This window comes from Gracilinanus agilis, chromosome 2 (genome assembly GCF_016433145.1).
Source record: "Gracilinanus agilis isolate LMUSP501 chromosome 2, AgileGrace, whole genome shotgun sequence".
In the NCBI taxonomy this organism is placed as follows: domain Eukaryota; kingdom Metazoa; phylum Chordata; class Mammalia; order Didelphimorphia; family Didelphidae; genus Gracilinanus; species Gracilinanus agilis.
In genome coordinates, this window is record NC_058131.1 from 607924156 (window position 1) to 607944173 (window position 20018).

At 36.2% G+C, this 20018-nt stretch overlaps 1 protein-coding gene across 1 annotated transcript in view; it reads right to left on the reverse strand.

The window, feature by feature from the left end:
* ADAMTSL3 (ADAMTS like 3) overlaps positions 1-20018 on the reverse strand; it is a 616185-nt gene that overhangs the window by 78491 nt on the left and 517676 nt on the right. The window contains exons 18-19 of the mRNA XM_044660156.1: positions 19366-19519; positions 14714-15782 (exon numbers count right to left, since the gene is read on the reverse strand). Of these exons, the coding sequence (XP_044516091.1) occupies positions 14714-15782; positions 19366-19519 (1223 nt within the window). The remainder of the gene's footprint in view (positions 1-14713; positions 15783-19365; positions 19520-20018) is intronic.

The window sequence follows — 20018 nt, forward strand, 5'->3', positions numbered from 1 at the left end:
GATTATCTCTCTAGCAGCATCCTAGAACCTACCTTCTCAGACTTCCATTAGGATCTTGTTCCATTAAACTCCCTTCTCTTACATATTCAATTTGTTCCTTCCCATTGGCTCCTTCCTCCTCTATCTACAAACGCTTAATTAAGTCTCTACTCTCCGAAACAACAGCCACAGAAACAACACTTCTCTCTGCTCAGCTTTACTATCAGTTAGGTTTTGAAACATCTCATTGCTTATAACTTTAAAAATCCACTGATAGTTAGACGTGGGATAACCATGCAAAAAGAAAAACAAGTGATTAACTATTAGTACCTGAATTCCTCTGCCTGTCTCCTGGGTTTCTGTTCCCACTACTACCCACCCCTTTTGGGACACCAGCTTGACTTTTTGTCTATGGTTTTCTTGGCTCAGCCTCAGACACCTTTATCTGGCATCATCCCAACACTCCAGCCCTGCTGGCGTTCAGTGCTGGCTGAACTACTCATGCCACTGTTCTACTTGTAACTCTTTTGGAACTCTTCCACCATCCTTATTTGTCATGGACCACCCCCAGTGAGTCCCCAGGAGTCCCAACTTTGCCCCAGACTTGATCCTCTATAGAAAATGTCCCAAATCTCACCTTCCTTTCACTGCCAAAGTGCTAAAAGCATTAATTCAAACTTAATGAATGTCTTTACTACCCACTCACATCTCAACCTTATGCAATCTGGCTATTACTCTTACCAACTTACTGGAATTGCTTTCTATAAGGTCAACAGTGACTTTCTGACTGTCAAATCTATTAACCTTTTTCTCCATCATCTTTCTTGATGCCTGTATTATTTGATACTCAATCAGGTCTTGCTTCTTGAAAATTCTCTACTTCCATAATTTCATTCTTTAGATTTTTGTATTTCTAACATATCCATCTATGAAAAAACTATGTTGGTTCTTTTTCTTCTCCCACTCTTTAGATTCAGGCATTTTCTAAGGTTCTGTCCTTTGCCCTTTTTTCTTTTAAAGTTTTCCTCTCTTCCTTGAAAAAAAATTGAAATAAAAGATAAAATATATTTTCTAAATGTATGTGGTGTTTTCATGCCATATTCAATTCCCGATACTATTTCTATACTATTCTATAGAAAAAACAAAATGAAACAAGCTAAAATGGTTACAAAAACTGCCTGATACAGTTACTATAAGTAAGACTATTTAACATTCCACCCCAATTGTTCATTCTTTCTCTATAGACTTGAAAGGAGTGTGCTTCAATATCACTTCTTTAGAACCAACACTGCTCACAGGGTATTCTGTTACATCATTTATGTCAGTGCTACAAAATTCAAATAGAAACAGATGTCATTTAAATCTGGCCTCAGATACTTCCTAGCTGTGGGACCCTGGGTAAGTCACTTAATCCTGATTGTCTAGCCCAGTGATGGACAAACTACAGCCCCGGGGCCAGATGCAGCTCCTGAAATGTTCTATCTGGCTGCACAGCATTATTCCTAATTTGACAAATACAATGAGTAGGATACAATACAATGAAACTTCAAAAGAGTTGCCTTAGAAACAGACTGACAGATGAGCATTTCCTTTCTTTTGGCCCCCTCTTTAAAAAGTTTGCCCATCACTGGTCTAGCCCTATCACTCTTCTGCCTTAGAAGCAATACTTAGTATTGATTCTAAGATGGAAGGTGAGGGTTTAAAAAAGAAGAAACATTTCATACCAGGCCACTTACTGATTTATAAACCACATTAACACTACTTATGCTTTGTTGTATTTTTATTTATTTTATTAAATGTATCCCAATTATACTTTAGTCTGGTTCTGAAACACTTGGGCATGTTGTGGAGTGTAGTTTGACACTACACTATAGTTGTATATATTTTTCTCCTGGCTCTACACTGTTTGATCAGTCGTATATATCTTTCCTTATTTTAATGAATTTCTCATGTCTATAGTTCTTTTGTGAAAATAGCTCATATCACCAATATATCACCCATTGTTCAGCTATTAATAATAATTGATGTTTGTGTTATGCTTAAATGCTATATATATGTGTAAATGTATGTATATGTATGAATATATGTGTACAAATACACACATATATGTAGATAATATAGGGAAAATTGATCCTCAACAATTCTATGAAGTACTTTAGGCATCATCCCCATATTACAGAGGAGGAAAATGAAGCTCAGAGATGTTATATAATGAATATGTGTCATAGATAGGATTAGAATCCAATCCTCTTCTGATTCCAGGTCCCAAAATTCCTCCCATGACACAATATTGCCATTCTCCATTGTATGATTTCCAAATATCTTTGCCACAATAATGGAGTAGATTCAGGGAATGGTCCAAATTGAAGAAGGATGATTGCTTGTTGATGGTGTGGTCCTCCAGAGGCTTTGTTTATGGATGACATTGAACTGAGTGCATCAAGCCTTAGAACTTTTAGAACCTCCTGGAAGAGATTCATTATCACTTGATGGAGTTTGGCTTAATACTACATACAGGAAAATGCAAGGAGATGAATAATGTCTATTGCCCAGATTATAACATACAATTGGATGGCCAACTTATAGGGCATGGCCATCAGTTTTTCTACTTGGGAAAGATAGCATATAATATAGATAGGACAGGAATGCCTTTGGGAAATTGCAAAGTTCCTTTAATGATGTCAGACCTCTCATATTATGTTCCCTTCTTTCCACTCTCATTACCTCTTGCTTTGACCATTACAGTAGCCTCCTACTGACTAGCTTGGTATCTATTGGATGGATTAGAGTAGGGAGACACTGGTTTCCTTACCTTTAATCTTTCCCTTTATCTATTGAGTTATTGAAGAGATTTAATTAAACCATGGGTCTAACTATTTGACTCCTGTACTTAATAGTTTCCTAAAGTCCTGTCTTCAAGTATCAAATATGAATTCGACATTTAAAGCTTTTTTCTTTTTAATACCAATATCTTACTAGTTTTTCTGTCTGGCACTGAAACACAGGATAAATAGTTTCAGAGGAATCTCTTGGAAAGTAGTGGATCTGGGTAGGCTAAAACATAATCAACAAAGATCCCTGAAGAAGAGAAGAGATGACAATGTACACTGAATTAATTTTCAAATTGAATGTAACATGAATAAAAATAACTCTTAAACTCTAGGAATACTTAGAGTTGAAAAGTCAAAAAATTGTCCAAGAAGTTCTGCTGCAATATGGCTATCATCAATGCTGTAAGAAAATTTGTAATGTTCGTATATTCTTTTTGACATCGATGCTTTAGAAGCCATGGCTGAGAAAAATTTCCCTCAGCATACAGTGAAGAAATAAGTATATGATAAGTTGCTATTGTGGTCAGACTAAATTAGTCTGTGGAAATTAGAAGTATGAATGAGCAGGGAAGAGAGATCAGCAGCAATCGGAATGTATAGGGGCTAATGAGAATAACAGTGAGAGTGTGTGAAAAGAAGTACTGAGGTAAGGCTGTGTCCAGGAGTTACATATCTTCAGATTTGTGTATGAGGCTTGCCTTAGAGAGAATGGAGAAAGTAGGTCCTTAGACATAGCAGAGACTGGCATATCCCATCCAATCAAGTCTCCAAAGACACTCTGGGTCCTAGGGTCCTCCCCCCAAACAATAGTAGTTTGGGTGGAAAAATGAGATATTGTTTTTTTTTCCCCCCAGGCAAGTGAATGGCACATTTCTGAGCACCTTAGTCCTGGCAAGGTAAAAGAAAATATATAGTGAGGAAATTAGGGAGAAAGTCCAAGTGAACCCAAAGCTTAGGGAATAAGTTAGAACAAATGTGTCTAAAACAGTTCCAGTGAATCTTTATAAAAATGAGTAAAATAATATAATTTACCTGTGAAAGGGGCAATAATAGTAATTGTTCATTTGAAAAAACTTGATTTTGAAAAAAGAAGTATTCTTGCCTTCTCAGATTTTCAAATGTATTACATAATAATTATCATAAGAATATTTAGAACTATGTTAAAAATATACAAGTGAATACATGTATAACCCAGATCAAATTGCTTGCCAACTCCAGGAGGGGGAAGGGAAGAATGAAAGGAGGCAATTTAGGTTATATAACTTTGGAAAACTCATGTGGAAATTTGTTATTAAGATAAAAAATTGTAAAAGACAAATAAAGCAGAATAAATATAACAGAACTAGAATAAAAATATTTTCAAAAGAATATTGCTTGACAAACTTAACAGAAAATAAAAATTTGGTAAAAGATTCATTATTTAATAAATGTTATTAGAGAAGCTGGATGGTCATATGCCAAAAAAAAATTAAGGCCTCATATCACATTCACATATCATAATAAATTCCACCTGGTTCATAGAATCAAATGTTAGAAGAATTATCAAAAGTTAGAAGAAAATAGTATACATTCCTTTTAATTAAGGAGGATAGATCAATTTTGTCTAGTAATCAAATAAGAGAAAATTATGTGGACAGAATGGATGGATTTGATTATATAAAGTATAGTTCTGCATAATAAAAAGATTCAATGTAAAAAAGAAAATTTGACAAATTGGAAAAAATATTTGTGGTCAACATATTCAAACTTTAACATCTAATATTTATAAGGAAATAGAAATTCAAGGGAGAGGAACACCTACTCCTCATTGGATAAATGGTTGAAGGATATTAACAGACAATTTCAAAAGAAAAGTCTCATGTCTAAAGAATTACTTTAAAATATTTTAAATAGATAATCAGAATAATGATAACAACATAATAAGTAAAGTCATGATGCTCTTTTATGTTTATCAAATAGATACTAAAAGTAAATGTGATAAGATTTTGAGCTACTGAAGGCAACAGGTTTGCTCATACATTGTTGGTAGAACCAAAAGTTTGTAGAATCTTTTTGAAGGGCAATTCAGAACTATGCAATAAAAATGCATAAAACATATTCTTCTGCCCCAATAATCCCCATGTTGGAACAACACACTGATTTTTTCTTTTAATCAAAGCTAGTTGTTACGAGACATGTAGAGTATAATTATTTGTGATTGAAAAGAAGTAGAAAAATTCAAGAGTTTGTAAGAAAACATGACAAAATGGAAAAAATGTTGAATGTGTCAGAGGACATGAGTTTGAGTTCTGCTTCTACTATTTTACTATCTGTGTAACCTTGGATAAATGCTGCTTATGCTGTCTGGGCCTCAGTTATTCATCTATCAAAGGAGGGAATTGTACTAAAGGGTCTCTAAAGTCTTTTCCAGATCTAAGCCTATGAACTATTTATAAAAGGGAATATCACACTGCTACTTAAATTAATAAAGAGAATGTAGGGAAAATTAAAAATACAACACTAGGTCTGCAGGCAGGAAGACTTATTTTCCTGAGTTCAAATGTGGTCCCAGTCATTTACTAGTCATTTGATCCTGGACAAGTCACTTAATCCTGTTTGCCTTAGTTTCCTTACCTGTAAAATGAGTGAGAGAAGGAAAAGGCAAATTATACCAGTATCTCTGCCAAGAAAACCCCAGTGGGGTCACAAAGAGTTGGACACAACTGAAATGGCTAAACAATGAAAGTATAGAAAAAAAGAACCAGAAGATTTACACATACTGGGAAAAAGAAAATCTATATATATAGAGATGAATATATAAAAAAGAAAGGAAAAAAGAGGCAATATCAGATAAACTTGCTTATATCCTGATATTAATTTTCAAAATGTCAGTAAGTTATAAATACATGTTTAGTTGCTTTTGCTTGTTTTAAAATTAAATGTATAAAATTATTTTAATGAAGTTATATCATCTGATACAGCAATTTAAGTTTAAACAAATAAGCTTTTTAAACAAATACCCTTCCCTTCACTCTTAGAATTGACACTTGGTTTTGGTTCAAAGGCAGAAGAGTGATAAGAGGTAGGCAACAGGGCTTATGCTACAGGGTCACATAGCAAGGAAGAATTTAGGATGAAATCTGAATCTATGACCCAGTCCCCACCCCCTTCTCCATACCTGGATCCACTGAATCATCCAACTGATCCACAAATAAGCTTTAAATTAATCCTCGTGCACTGAATCTTATTTATTGAATTCAAGCACCAAGCACAGTACCTGGACACATAGTAAATGCTTATTGGCTGATAAATGCTGCACCTTTTTAAAAAAATATTTTGTTTAATTCAATGTTTCATTTTCTACTGTCAAACCTAATAACTCATATTTCTGTAGCACCTAAAGTATGACAAGAGAATTTGAGGCTCAGGCTTCTTGCTGCCATTGTGAGAAAAGAAAAAAAAATTGTTATAGGAAAGAAATTCTGTGTTACACTCCTTACCATTTTTCTAGGAAGAAGAGGGTACTGCTCTGCCTCTATTTTGAGCTTCTAGACCAGGGGTCGGCAACCTTTTTGGCTGTGAGAGGCATAAACGCCCCATTTTTTAAAATGTAATTCCGTAAGAGCCGTACAGTGCTTACAGTGAGCGCTCCTGTAATAGTGCGCGCTCCTGTAACAGCGCCTGAAAAAAAATTGATTTTATGGCTCCTGCAGAAAGAGCCATACATTGCCAACCCCTGATCTAAACATTCCAGAAGCTCACAGGTCACAAAACCTGTAGAATTAAGGTTGGGAAAGGAGCCACAGTTTCTGCTTTGTCCAGGATGGCTGGTATTCCTATCTTCTCCTTTGCTCATTTGTTTTTAGGCAAGTATAATACTCTTATCATTCCCTCCTGATTTTTGTAAAATTCCATTTTTCTATGCTGGGCAAATGCTTCCAGTCTACATAAAGTTGCTCAAGCTGATGCTCTGGACTCTCTGACTTTTTTTTTATTATTTTAGTATCTGCCCTCCAAGTGTAATAAAACTCCACAGATAACCATGTCTGAATTACTGTTTTGGTGATTGATAGTAGTAATTAATCAATGGACCTTCAGATCATTTTTTCACAAAAACATACTATTAATATCCCCATTTTACTAACAAAAAAACTGTAGCTCTGACAAGCCTCTAACCCAGTGATTCCCAAAGTGGGCGCCACTGCCCCCTGGTGGGTGCTGCAGCGATCCAGGAAAGCTGTGATGGTCACAAGTGAATTTGGGGGCAGTGAATAACTTTGTAAGGGAGCTGTGATAGTATGTGACAGGGGGTGCTAAGTAATATTTTTTCTGGAAAGGGGGAGGTAAGCCAAAAAAGTTTGGGAACCACTGCTCTAACCCAATGCCACATTTCAAATAAGTGTCTGAGAAAGGATGTGAATTTTTTTGACACTAACTCCAACATTCTGGCTATCATATCATATTGACTCCCATCTTATCCTGGACCCCGTTTTATTTTGGTATGCCCAGGCTTCTTTTTTCTAAAGTACACTGAATCTATCAAGGTTTGCTTTTTTTTTTTTTTTTTTAAAGATTTTGAATCTGAAGACTTAAGAGAATCCAAGATCAAATAGTATTTTTTGTTTGTTTTTTTAAACCAGAGTCCCTTTTTGGTCTTTAATTTGTCTTTTATGCCCTAACTCTGCTTTCCTTTTGCACTTATATAATGCAGGTTGAATTGTGAATTAGTAGATTGCCCTTTGGCTGATTCTTCATCCTGCTCTTTGACCTACTGCTTTTTAGCCTGGCTTCAGACCCTTGTTGTCAAGTGCCTCAGGGGTAACTGGCCTGGGCTTCCTCTCTCCCTTTGGCTAGATTCCAGGTGTCTGTATATTTCCATGTGGGTTTTCTCTATCCTACCTCTCCCTCTCTGGTTTGACACACCCACACGCAATTTAGGCACAGCTAAGGGGAACTGGCTGATGGCCATTTCTAAGCAAGAGTTCTGCTGCCCTCTACTGCCACCATTTTAAAACTTATCAACTCTTGCCCACTCATTTACGGCAGGTTAATCTTATCTGTCTAAAAATTCAACCTGTTATTCCAATGCAACAGCTACATTCCCATGATTCCTGGACAGTAAATAGAATTTCCGGCATAGCAGGCCATTGCTTCTCTCTCACTCCTAGCACTCCAAAAAAATAGAACAATGTCAAGAATCTCTTCAAAGTACAAATGATAACTGCTCAGTCTTTAAAAATTAGCCTTTTCAGTTAGTCCAGTTCTATGAAGATGTAGAATCATATTAGTTGAGATCTTAGCAAGTCTGAATTCCTAGCAGATAGTTATTTCAATTTTTTTCCCAGTGGTCATATAGGTTCTCCCTGGGTATCATGAAATTTCATGTTTTAGTATTTATATTAAGGGCAAGCCCATTCTTTCAAAATAAAAGGTTGAAGCTGTAGCAGAGCTGAGCAAGCAAAGAAAGAAGGAAAAAAGTCCTAGATTTTGGTAGAATTTCTTCAATACTGCTACTAGCTCACTGGCCAGACAAGAATGGAAAATACCTAAACCTTTTGCCATGCTTTAGATTTTCATCACTTTTTTCCCTGCACTATTACAAAAGCTTCTTAATTGTTTGATCAGCCTTTAATCTCTCTCTTCTCCAGTCTATGCCCCATGTAGTAGTCAAATTGATATTCGTAAAATAAAGATCTGTTCATGTCATCTGCTTACTTAAAAATCTTCAATGGATCCCTATTTCTTCAAGGACAAAGTCTAAACTTCTCAGTATGGCATTTAAGGTTGTCCATGATGTGGTTTCCCATCTGTTTTTTCAAATTCCCATTTTATATTATTCCATCTTTTGCATCTTCTATTCCAGTAAAACTAGTTTGCTAGCCATTCTCTTTCCACAGGATTCCATATTCCTCTTTTGTGTCTTCATACTAGTTATACCCGATGTCTGGAATGCACTCCCCCCTTACACTTTCTCCTATAGTTCAAGTACCACCTTATGCATAAGTTTTTTCCTGCTTGGCTGTTAGCACTTTATAGTTCTTGAAATTACTTTGTATATATTTTGAATTTACTTACTTGTGTATACATTATATCTTCCCCAAAAGGTGGAGATAAGATACTCTACTTGAGAGCAGAGACTTTGCTTGAGGGCAAATACCATTTAAGTTTTTTTTTAATATTCAGTTGGCATTTGCATTAATTTTATTCAGTTAAAATTTAGGACACATATACTGGTTGTCTGGTTACAAGAATCCTGCTTCTCAAAGGAACTCATGATCATTAACTATTACAAATGAGATGAAAAATAATTATACATAGTGCTTCAATTATCTTACATCATCAAGGAATGTGCTATTTTGTGTACATGAATGTTTCTTTCATTTTAAGTATCCACACATTTTTCATAAAACATTTCATATAGAACTCTTAATTATATAATGCAAACCATAACTTTCTGAACAGAATATGTACTTTTTCTAATGATCTTTTTTTGATGACTTCATAATTATTGTTATTTCAGTTGTGTCCAACTCTTTATGACCTCTTTTGGGGTTTCCTTGGCAAAGATACTGGAGTAGTTTGTCTTTTCCTTCTCCAGCTCATTTTACAGATGAAGGAACTGAAATAAATAGGGTTAAGTGACTTGTGCAGGGTCACACAGTTAATAAGTATCTGAGGCCAGATTTGAACTCAGGAAGAGAAATCTTCCTGACTCCAGGCCCAGCACTGTATCCACTATATTGCACTGTTCTAAGATTCAGTGATGACCTGAGTGCTTACTTTGAAGTATAAGGCTATTCTTCTTATGCAAAATGGTTCTAATTAACTTGACTTACCGGATTTTGTGCCCATTGGATCTTCTTCTATGTCATTTCTGACTGCTAAGCTGCTATTTCTCTGACTTAGTTTCCTAATCTGAAAAAGAGAGATGATATACTACCTCCCTCCAAGAGAGATTTTGATAAGATAGTGATTTATCAATTGTACAGTTTAATGGAAATGTAAATTTTTTTATTGTAGATCAAGGTTCCTGATCATCCAAAATTTTTACAATATAACAGTAAATATATTCAGAGTGAGAAACTCTCCAAGGAGTAAAGTATTTGAGCTTTAGTGTATGAATTCTGTTATGTATTTAGATTTTTTGTTTAATTACTGATTCTTGATTTTCCTGTAAATAGCTGTAAGATAAGTCAGATAAGTGAGGCATCATTCTAATCCTTTTCTAGTTCATTTTATCTAGCTGGCTGGATTTAGAGGGGAAAATGATCTGTTGTTAAGTCCCTGGACTTCAGAAATCAGAGACAGGAGATCTAGTTCTGGCTTTGCTACCAACCCACAAACTCTATGACCTTTGGCAGGTCACTTTAATGTGTTTGGGCTTTAGTGTCCTTTCCTATAAATGAGGAGATTGGATTAGATAACAGCTAACATTTCTCACCATTCCAAAATTCAATAATTTTTTAATTTCTTTGACCTGAAAGATTTATGTAACTCAGAAAGAACAGATCTAAAGATAAGAACTTGGATTACAATTAAGGAGAAATACCAGTTGAAACCAATTAATAGTAAATTAAGTATGTTCCACATGATACTAATAACTGGCAGTAGTAACAGAGACTTCAAAATCATACTAAATTCTTGTTAAGAATGTCGTTTTAAAACACTTTCATGGCCACACAGAAAGACCTTATTTTCTGGCAAAGGTGCTAATCATTAAAGTATGTAGAATCACATCCAAACAAGCTCTTATAATTTCAGAAACTCTCTTTCAAAATTCAAGGCCAATTCATAATTCCTTGAGAGACTCAGGCCTGGGAAGTTAACTTTAATTCAATACTGGTGGTTTCCTAAGGCCAGCAAATCAAATCAAATTAATTAAGTATTTATTGACTATCTGTTATCCAGGTAGCAAGTCTCTTTACCTCTTTGAGCCTCAGTTTCCCTATTAATGAAATGAGAAGTTGGGTCTAGAAAGTTCTTTCTATCTTTACAATTTCAACTCTTTATTCAAAGTACAATATTTTTAATCTACACATGTAATATGAGGAAATCAAAAGATGGGAAATTCTCACCCTACATTGCTTTTAAAATAAATTCCATAAGAACTATATTTATTAACCATCTACTTAATATGCCAAACACTATATTAGGTGTTAGGGACACAAAGACAAGAATAAGACAGACCTACAGAAAGATAAATATAAGATATTTATGAAATGAATACAAAGTGATTTTGGGAAGGGGGCAGGTTGGGAATCAGAAGACCTCTTGTATGAGGTGACATGAACTGAGACTTTAAGAGAGCAGAGGAGAGGAGGAAGAAGATTCCTGGTGTAAAGTACCATCACTTGAAGATACTGCCATTTCATTTGGAATAGTTGATTACTGGGTTTCTGCTCTGAGTTCTAAAAGAAACATAGCTCTCAGTGTGATGCCAGCAGGTTTAAAGTGAGTAAGCCAGTCTAGAAAGTGCCAGAGGAGCTGTTTGCATATGAGAGGTGAAGCTCAACAGTGAAGGGTGGATGGGTGTCAAAACCATACACTTTTGTCACACGTGCATGATGGAGAGTTTATGCAGAAAAAGGCAGGAGGGAGAGAAGAGAATGGAGAACAGAAAATCTTCCATCTTGACTGTGGAGCACAGAGCTTGTGAGAGAGAATGAATCATATGTAATTGGCTTGAAAAGATAAGCTGGAGTCAGAATAGGAAAGACTTTCAATGTCAGGCTCAGTATTCTACCAGCAATAGGGAAACAATGGTGTTTCCATGTCAGGGGTTTGATGTGCCAAGACTTATAGTCTAGAAAAAAATTAATGGTGCAGAGGATAGAATGGGGGACTGGATTTTAGGAAATGACTGAAATAATGAGCAAAAATGTTAAGAGTCCCCACAAAGGGTGGCTGTAGAGTAATTGAAGAGATGGGGAGAAATGTGAGAGATATCACTGAGGTTGAAATAATAAGATTTTGCAATGACAGGAAGTGGGGCTGAGGAAGGTGAATGAATGAGTAGAGAGCTGAAAATGCCTCCCAATTTATGAACCTGGATTACTGAAAGAAAGTAGTCTTCAAAAGAAGTAGTGAAGTTATGAGGAAAGGTGGGTTTAGGGTAAAAGATAATGAGTTTTGTTTAAGATGTGCTTGAGTTTGAAATAGGCCTGGGATAGTGGATAGGAGTGCTGGGCCTAGAGTCAGAAAGAGTCCTTTTCTAGAGTTCAAATTCAGCCTCAGACACTTGCTAGCTGGGTGATTCTGGGCAAGTGACAACCCTATTTGCCTCAGTTTCCTCATCTGTAACATGAGCTGGAAAAGGCAAACCAATCCAGGATCTTTGACAAAGAGATCTCAAGTGGGGCATGAAGAGTGGCACACAACTGAAAAATGACTAAACAACATCATCATCTAAGTGAAGATACCTTAATAGCTCACAATGCAGCTCTGAGGCTAAGTGGGGGGGGAAGAGAGCGAGATAGATAGATAGAGAGAGAGAGAGAGAGAGAGAGAGAGAGAGAGAGAGAGAGACCAAGAGAGAAAGTGATAGACAGACACACAAAGAGAGAAAGACAGACACTAGAGTAGAGCCCTGCAGTATGCACACAGCGAGAGTGAGACATGGATAATGATGGAGCAAAGGAGACTAAGGAAGATTGACCAGAAAGGTAGGAAAACTATAACTGCAATATTGTGAAAATTCAGGACATACACTATCCAATGCTACAAAGAGGTTCAGACTCAAAGGAGAAAGGGCAACTGAATTTAGCAATGAACAGAACCTGGGTAATGTTAGAGAACACTGGTGACATTTCGTCTAAGAGGCAGGAATGGAAGCCAGACTTCGAGTTGTTGAGAAGCTGAACAGAAGGTAAGAAAATAGTCTAGAGAGACTTTTTAGAAGTTTGTCTGTGGACTGATATACTGTGGTACAATCAAACACAACAGACTTCTCTACTAGCAGCAATGTAAGGATCCAGAGCAAGGCTGAGGGACTTATAAGAAAGAAAACCAGCCACATTTAGAGGAAGAATTGTGGGAGTAGAAACACAGAAGAAAAACAACTGCTTGAATACATGAGTTGATGGGGATATTATTGGGGATGTAGACACTAAAAAATAACTCTAGTCCAACCATCAATAATATGGAATTAGGTCTTGATCAATGATACATGTAAAACCCAGTGGAATTGTGCATCAGCTGGGGGGGGGGTTGGGGGCTTTGTGGGAGAGGGAAAGAACATGAAATATATGTAACTATGGGAAAATATTCAAAATAAAATTTAAAAAAGCCTAGAAGTTTGTCTGTGAAAGGAGGAGAGATATGAAAAGATACACCTGAGGGAATGACAGGGGCTGATATAGTTCTGTCTGTCAATTCCTAAAAAAAATAATCATAGCTCCTTTTCTTCTCATGTGAAACAATTTGTGCTGAGTACAATCTGTTATCTTTTATTCACAAATAGCAAGAACTGGAAATATTAAATAAGTCAAAAAATTACAAACATTTAGGATATTTTTTATGTTCAATAAAGGAAAAATCACTTAGGATTTTTTTTAAAAAGTCATCTAAATCACCCAAATATGCATTTTTTGTTAATCTTATTAGCTGATTAATGTTAAATTTTTCATCCATATGCAAGTAATCAATCAGCAAATATTCATTAAATGCCTAATGTGTGATAAGCACCTTGCTAGGTGCTTGGTAGAATATGAAGCATACATAAGACATATTTCCTTCTCTCAGGAATCTTGATACTACAATTTAATTGAGGTAAAGGTGTTTGGGTGAATTGTACTGATTTATAACACCCATGTAGTTTCCACAGGGCTAAGCTTCTTGGGAGTTATAGCTTTAATGTTTGCCTTGGAGGAAGCCTCATCCTCAAGAATATCCCAGAAGTCTCTCCATCAAAAGAGATACAGTGCCTTTAAGATGAGGGGGAATGCTTGGTACTCTCAATTAGCAGTTTCCACTGATCGTGCCCTAACTCTCAAGAGGGAAATTCTCTTCATCTGGTGAGACCCTTTGAAGATGCTGCTAGGGTATAGAGAGCTTTGCTCTATGTTTAGATCTAATTCTGATCATAGCTAGTAAAAAAGCCCGAGTGTGGCTGATATCACCTAATGAGTCATAATTTATCCATGAGAACAAAGGCACAAAATTAGAGATGGTGACTTTTTTGTAAGTATTTCAGAATCTAGCCTCTAAAAGGGAAATGATTCAGCCTGTCCAATTCTCATTTTTATATTGTGCCATACCCATGTGGGCACATGATAACACTGTGCTCTGAGTCTTCAGTAATAAAGGCAGCATGGCAGAGCAGATAGATTATTAGGCTTGGAGTCAAGAAGATCTGGGTTCAAACCCTGTTTCTGATACTTACAAGCTCTGTGACTTGGTCAAGTCTATGTATAACCTCATGCAACTCCCTAAGACTTTCTACTAAATCATAACATTGATGGACAAAGTTAGAGAGCATGAGAGCATTTATGTATGCCTGGAGTACCCTTTCCAACAGCATCTGCCTGTGCAACATTTCAACCATTCTTAAAACCCTAGTTCAAAGGCAATTGCCTATATAAAGTCTCTCTTCTACCTGAAAGTGATTTCTTTCACATTCTTTTTTATCATCCTGTATTTTGTGCTATCTTTATCTGGAAAGATATTTTATCTTTATCCTTAAGAAAAGAAACCATGTTTTGTCTGTGTGTCTCTCCCATTGTTTTGCCCAAAGAATGTTTTCTATGACTGGATCTGACAATATGAAGAACACTTTGATGCTGACATATATTAAAAACAAAACTGATCGTGGCATCTTTTCTCATGATGACAACCTAAACTCAGAAGAAGAATCTGAAAGAATGTCAAAACTATCTCAAGACTCACTGGTAGCATGTAATATAAATTAAAATGTACAATTCACTTACTTTTCTGAGGGCTGTAGTAATGCTCCATCTTTGGTCCATGTATATTTAGCATCATTTGTTTTAATGAGGTCACAGAACAAATTGATGACCTCAGTACTTTGGGTAATAAAAACTGTACTTCCAATCCTTGAATTTATTGTTTTATTAAATGAAATATTGGGGAATTTGTTTTGTTTCATAAGAGCAAGTCCCTTTTGCTTGAAAGTTAGTCTGTTTGGGTTTTTTGAGTTGGAACTGCTAGATACATTTTGAATTTTCATATTTAACTTTGGGGGAGATGATTCTACTTGGGCTCCTCTCGATTTCTCCCTCGTAGGCTGGACCTTTGCTAACTCTGCAACCACCTCGTAGATCACTTGGGATGCGATGTCATCATTCACCTCTCCAGTTTCAATAAGTTGACTCATGTTCTTTATTAGTTCCTCAAACTGTACAGTGTCCATACTGTAGGACCCTTGTAGGACTGCTGCTTCTAAGAATTTATCCTTGAACTCCAAAGAGTTGGAATTTTCTGCTGGATTATTGCCATGGTGTATGAGAGCTCTTAAAAGTGGCTGGTCGCTAACTTGGCCATCATCCAGGTAGAGTTCATTTTGTTGACTCCATATTTGTCTCATTTTATGCCATGTGGCTCCCAAACTATTAGCTTCATTATGGTCTATCCTGCCATGTTCAAGAGGGTGGTCTTGGAAGGCTGGTGGTTCTATAAGACGGTTATCAGTACCAATTAGCTTGAGAACAAATGTTTCATGAACAGGCCCTGCAACACACCGGTACAATCCAATATCGCTGGCTTCAAGGCTATGAATCTTCATTGAACCTGACTTGGTTATGCCAAATCTTTTGGAGTTCTGCAAACGCTGCCCATCTTTTTCCCACCGAATAAGAGATTTTTGGAACCTTCTTACTGGGCACTTGATGACTACAGATGTTTTGGGAAGTAAATAGGCCCTCCCACCTATTGTAAAATTAATTCGTTTTTCTTCTCTGGTTTGAATGTAGACTTTTTTGATGCCAAGGATCTGAGGACCTTGGGCACCATATTTTGGTATAATCTCTGGCTTTATCACTATGAGACAAATAAAAATAGAAAAAATTAATAACTTTTCTAAAGCAGTCGTGTTCTTATCAATGCTTACATGTGTATTTAATTTTTGAGTTTACTTTTTTAAAGTGCATGAATTAAAACCTGGATAAATCATAGAATCTCAAGGGTTTAAGGGAGCTTAGGTTTTAACTAGTTAAAACCATAGCCTCTTTAACATCCCCAACAAGTGGTCATCTAACATCTGTTTAAAAACACTGAGTGATACAGAACTCACTGTTTTCTAAAGCTGCCTCCTCTACTTTGGAGTTGCTCTAAATGTCAGGAAGATTTTTCTTCCATCACACCCAAATCTGCTTCCTGCAACTCCCACCTATTAATCCTGGTTCTATGCTCTGAGGCCAAGCAGAATTAAGTAATCCATCTTCCACAAGATAACCCCACAAACACAGAAAGACAGCTGGCATAACCTCCAGGTTAAACGTACATCTCTATAGCTTTTGGATACATTTCAACTCCCAAGCAAAACTTCAATAGTGGAAGACATAAGTTAGGAGCACTCTGAACACATGCAAATAATACCACAAAACACTGGGTGGAGGAGACAGGAAGCTAAATGCCTCTAGGGCTCAGTAGATATGAAATGCTTACAGTGGTTATTTTTTGGTTTAGGGAAATGTGTTCTGACCCATGGGATTATCTTGGCCTCGATTTCCCAGTTCCTATGTAAACAATTCTATCCACTTGCATGGCTTTCAAGTTAATCATTTTATAACATACAAATTAGAGTTAGCACTGCCGTAGTGGTGTTTTTTGTATTTTAAAAATTATTGTCCAGTACATCTGTTACAATGGAAAAGTCCCAGGGCTAAACTATCTGAAATCATGATTAGAATAGAACAAGGGTGCTACTTAACCAGTATCAAGAGATTTTAAAAACCTTTTCCAGGAGTTCTTTGAAGCTAGCTCTATTCTTCCATTTCTGCGACAGTTTGCTACAATTCCATTCAGGAAGGGGGCACACACAGCTGGCACACTTCGCTAGCCCAAGAACTTTACTGATGAAATATCATCCTTTACTGTCCTTTAGATAGTTTAATTTCAGGCTCAAGTGTTGCCCCTTGGTAGGATGGAAATAGCAGTTGGTTGAGCTGCTTGATGAGCTAAGTTGATGCCTGCCTGAGCTAGGACATGTCATTTCTTTCTCCACATTTGTACAATGAGAGGGTTGAACCAGATGAATTTCTAAGGTCCTTTCTAGTTCTAAATCCTATGACCTGGTGATTTTTTTTTGGGGGGGGGGAAGTACACTCCTTTAGAAAAAAAACAGTTAAAGGATCCTCTAGTAGAGGAATTATGACCTCTTGTTATTTGGTTGTGTCCAACTCTTCATGACCCCATTTGGGGTTTTGTTGGCAAAAATACTGGAGAGGTTTGCTATTTCCTTCTCTAGTTCATTTTAAAGATGAGGAAAACAGGATTAAGTGATGTGCCTAGGGTCTGTCTATGGCTGGATGGCTCTCTGTCCACTAAGCCATCTTGCTGCCCTTTGTGACCTCTAGGATTTAAATAAATTTATTTATCTTTTGTTATATTTTCCGTATAGCAAATGCCTAAAAAGGAATCAAACTCTAAAACTTGTCAAGGTGTTTAGTTCATATTTTTTTCCTTAAACCTTGACTTTTTGTCTTTAAATTGATACTAAGGATTGGTTGCAAAGCAGAAGAGTGGTAGGCAATAGTAGAAGAGCTAGGCAATTGGGTCAGTTGACTTGCCCATTTCACACAGGTAGGAAGTGTCTGAGGATCTTCTGTCTCCAGATCTGGTTCTCTATCCACTGGGCCACCTAGCTGCCCCATTCCATCTGATTTTGACCCACACAAAGATAATTTTAGTAGAGCTGTTATGTCTCTACAAAATGAGGATCTACAGATCAAGTCTGTTTCTTTGGGGAAGCTGGGGCAGTGTCGATTCTCTCTGGACAGTGATGGCACATTTTTGCTATTTCTGTGATAAGGATGGTTTGCAAAGCTGAAGGAGGATTACATTCTGCAAAGGCATTTTCTTAGACTTTTTTTTTTGCTAACTTATAATATCTCTCTGTACCCTATTTCATGCCCTAATAACTACTACAGATTCCCACATGTTGTCCTGATATTATTTCAGTGGAAGCTGCCAGTGTGATTTTAATATGACTCTTCTCTAAGCAGTTTACAGACTAGCCACACAGCTATGTAACTATCCACAATTAATAAAATTCAGATAAATATGCAGCTCAAAATATTTTATTATACCACATGCCAAGGACATTCCAGAATTCCTTGGGGCTTTATTTAAGTGATATTTGGAACCTCAAACTTTTGGAATGTCAACTTAAAAGATGTGTAATAAAAGAAGTTTCAAGTGATGCATGAACCAATAATTATTGTATTTCTTATTTTGTTGTTTTTTTTCAGTGACTGAGAAAGCCATATATAAGCAGATGACTTTAGATAACTAACAAAACTTTCATTTTATTAGAATAAATTTTTCTTTATTATCCCTTTTTTCCCTAAACAGTATCCTCCACGTGGGTCCTTGATATAATTAAACCTATTTTTGAAGATTTATGCATGAAGATATCAAGAAGGGAGAGGTTGAGGAAGAGAACTAAGAAATTGTTGATGTCCAAAAGAGTAATCATCCTGCTTTTTAATCATTAAATTTTAGGCATTAAGTCCAAACAATATATTTTTAGAATATACTTTATACAATATACAATATACTTTAGAATATACATGTGTTTAGAGTTTTTAAATCATTTTAAACATTTGGAAGGAGCAGTGCTTCATATCTCTGTAATAAGTTACAATGAAATGATTATCTTATTTAATCAAAGAGCTGTTCAAATTAATTTTGTATTTTTTTAAATGTTGGAACATTTCACTTTTTCACTCAATTCTGATTTTGGTCCACTTTAAATAAAAACACTAAATTTATGCTCTTCCCTTAATGCTTCCAATATAAACATGATATGAACATAGCTCAATAAAAAATCATTAGCTTTGGAGTTAGAAGCCTTGAGTTCTAATCCCTTTGCTCTTTTCTATCTGTGTGGTCTTGGATAAGTCATTCCTTTTCTCTAGGCCTCAATACAAAATGAATGAAGAAGTGGGATTTGATACTCTCTATATTCCTTCCAGCACTAAATCCTATGAAATCAGGAATTATTTCAACATTGGCTACATAATTAACATTCACAAATATCAAATGTTAGAAAACTAGGAAGAAAGGAAGTATTGTGAGGGAGGACAAGCCCAAACACTGGAGAAAATAAACACAAAACCCAAGAGGTTGGAACTCTAAATTCTTTAACTGAAAGAAAAGGGGGGAGAGGGAAAGAAAAGTCATGGAAGTTAGTCATAATCTTTAGCATTATAGACTTTATTATGGTAGAATATCTCCATAAATGTTCTCAACTTTGAACAGCTTGGTTTATCCACTGATTAGAAACATGCTGCCACAAGGAGAAAAAAGAAATCATTTAGAAGTTAGTTCTATAAGTCCTATTAGAGTGCTAGTTCAAATCAATGCATTTCATCGTAAGCCATGAAAGTACCATACTTACCATTGCACATCGCCATCCTGCAAGACCTTATGAGAGGGGCATGTGGCCGACCGCTGCACAGTGACCCATTGAGCGTGACGTTGCGACCTTTGGCGGTCAGCCTTTGACAGACGGGCTTCCTTCTCTGAATCCCGACACCACAACTTACAGAACACTACAAAAGGGATGAGGCATTGGAGTCAAAAAAGATTCTAATCTAGGCTATGTCAAAGTCAATTCCAGTTCTTTGGGAGGTATAAACTCTAGAGATATAGGAATTTCATGACTTTTCATGATTTTAAGTAAGCAAGCCACTCCCTTGATTTTTGTTTTCTAAGTTAACATTTTTTTTTGCAATAACATTTGTCAAGGGAATCACCTTTTACATGCTAATGTTTGGCTTGTAATTACTTTTAAAGTAAGTGCATTCAAGTTAACTGAAGGACCATTTTACTCAAGATGGCAATCAAAGTGTTTTCCTTTTTTCTTATGGAGACATAACTGTATAAAGATCAATGGATGGAGAGTTAAGCTCTGCCTGTGTGTGTCACTATTAAGGTAACTGTAAAAACAGCAGCAGCATTTATAATAATAATAATAGTTGAGTTTATATAGTGCTTTAAACTTTGGAAATTGCTTTGCATATATTATTTCATTTGAGCCTCACCTACTCC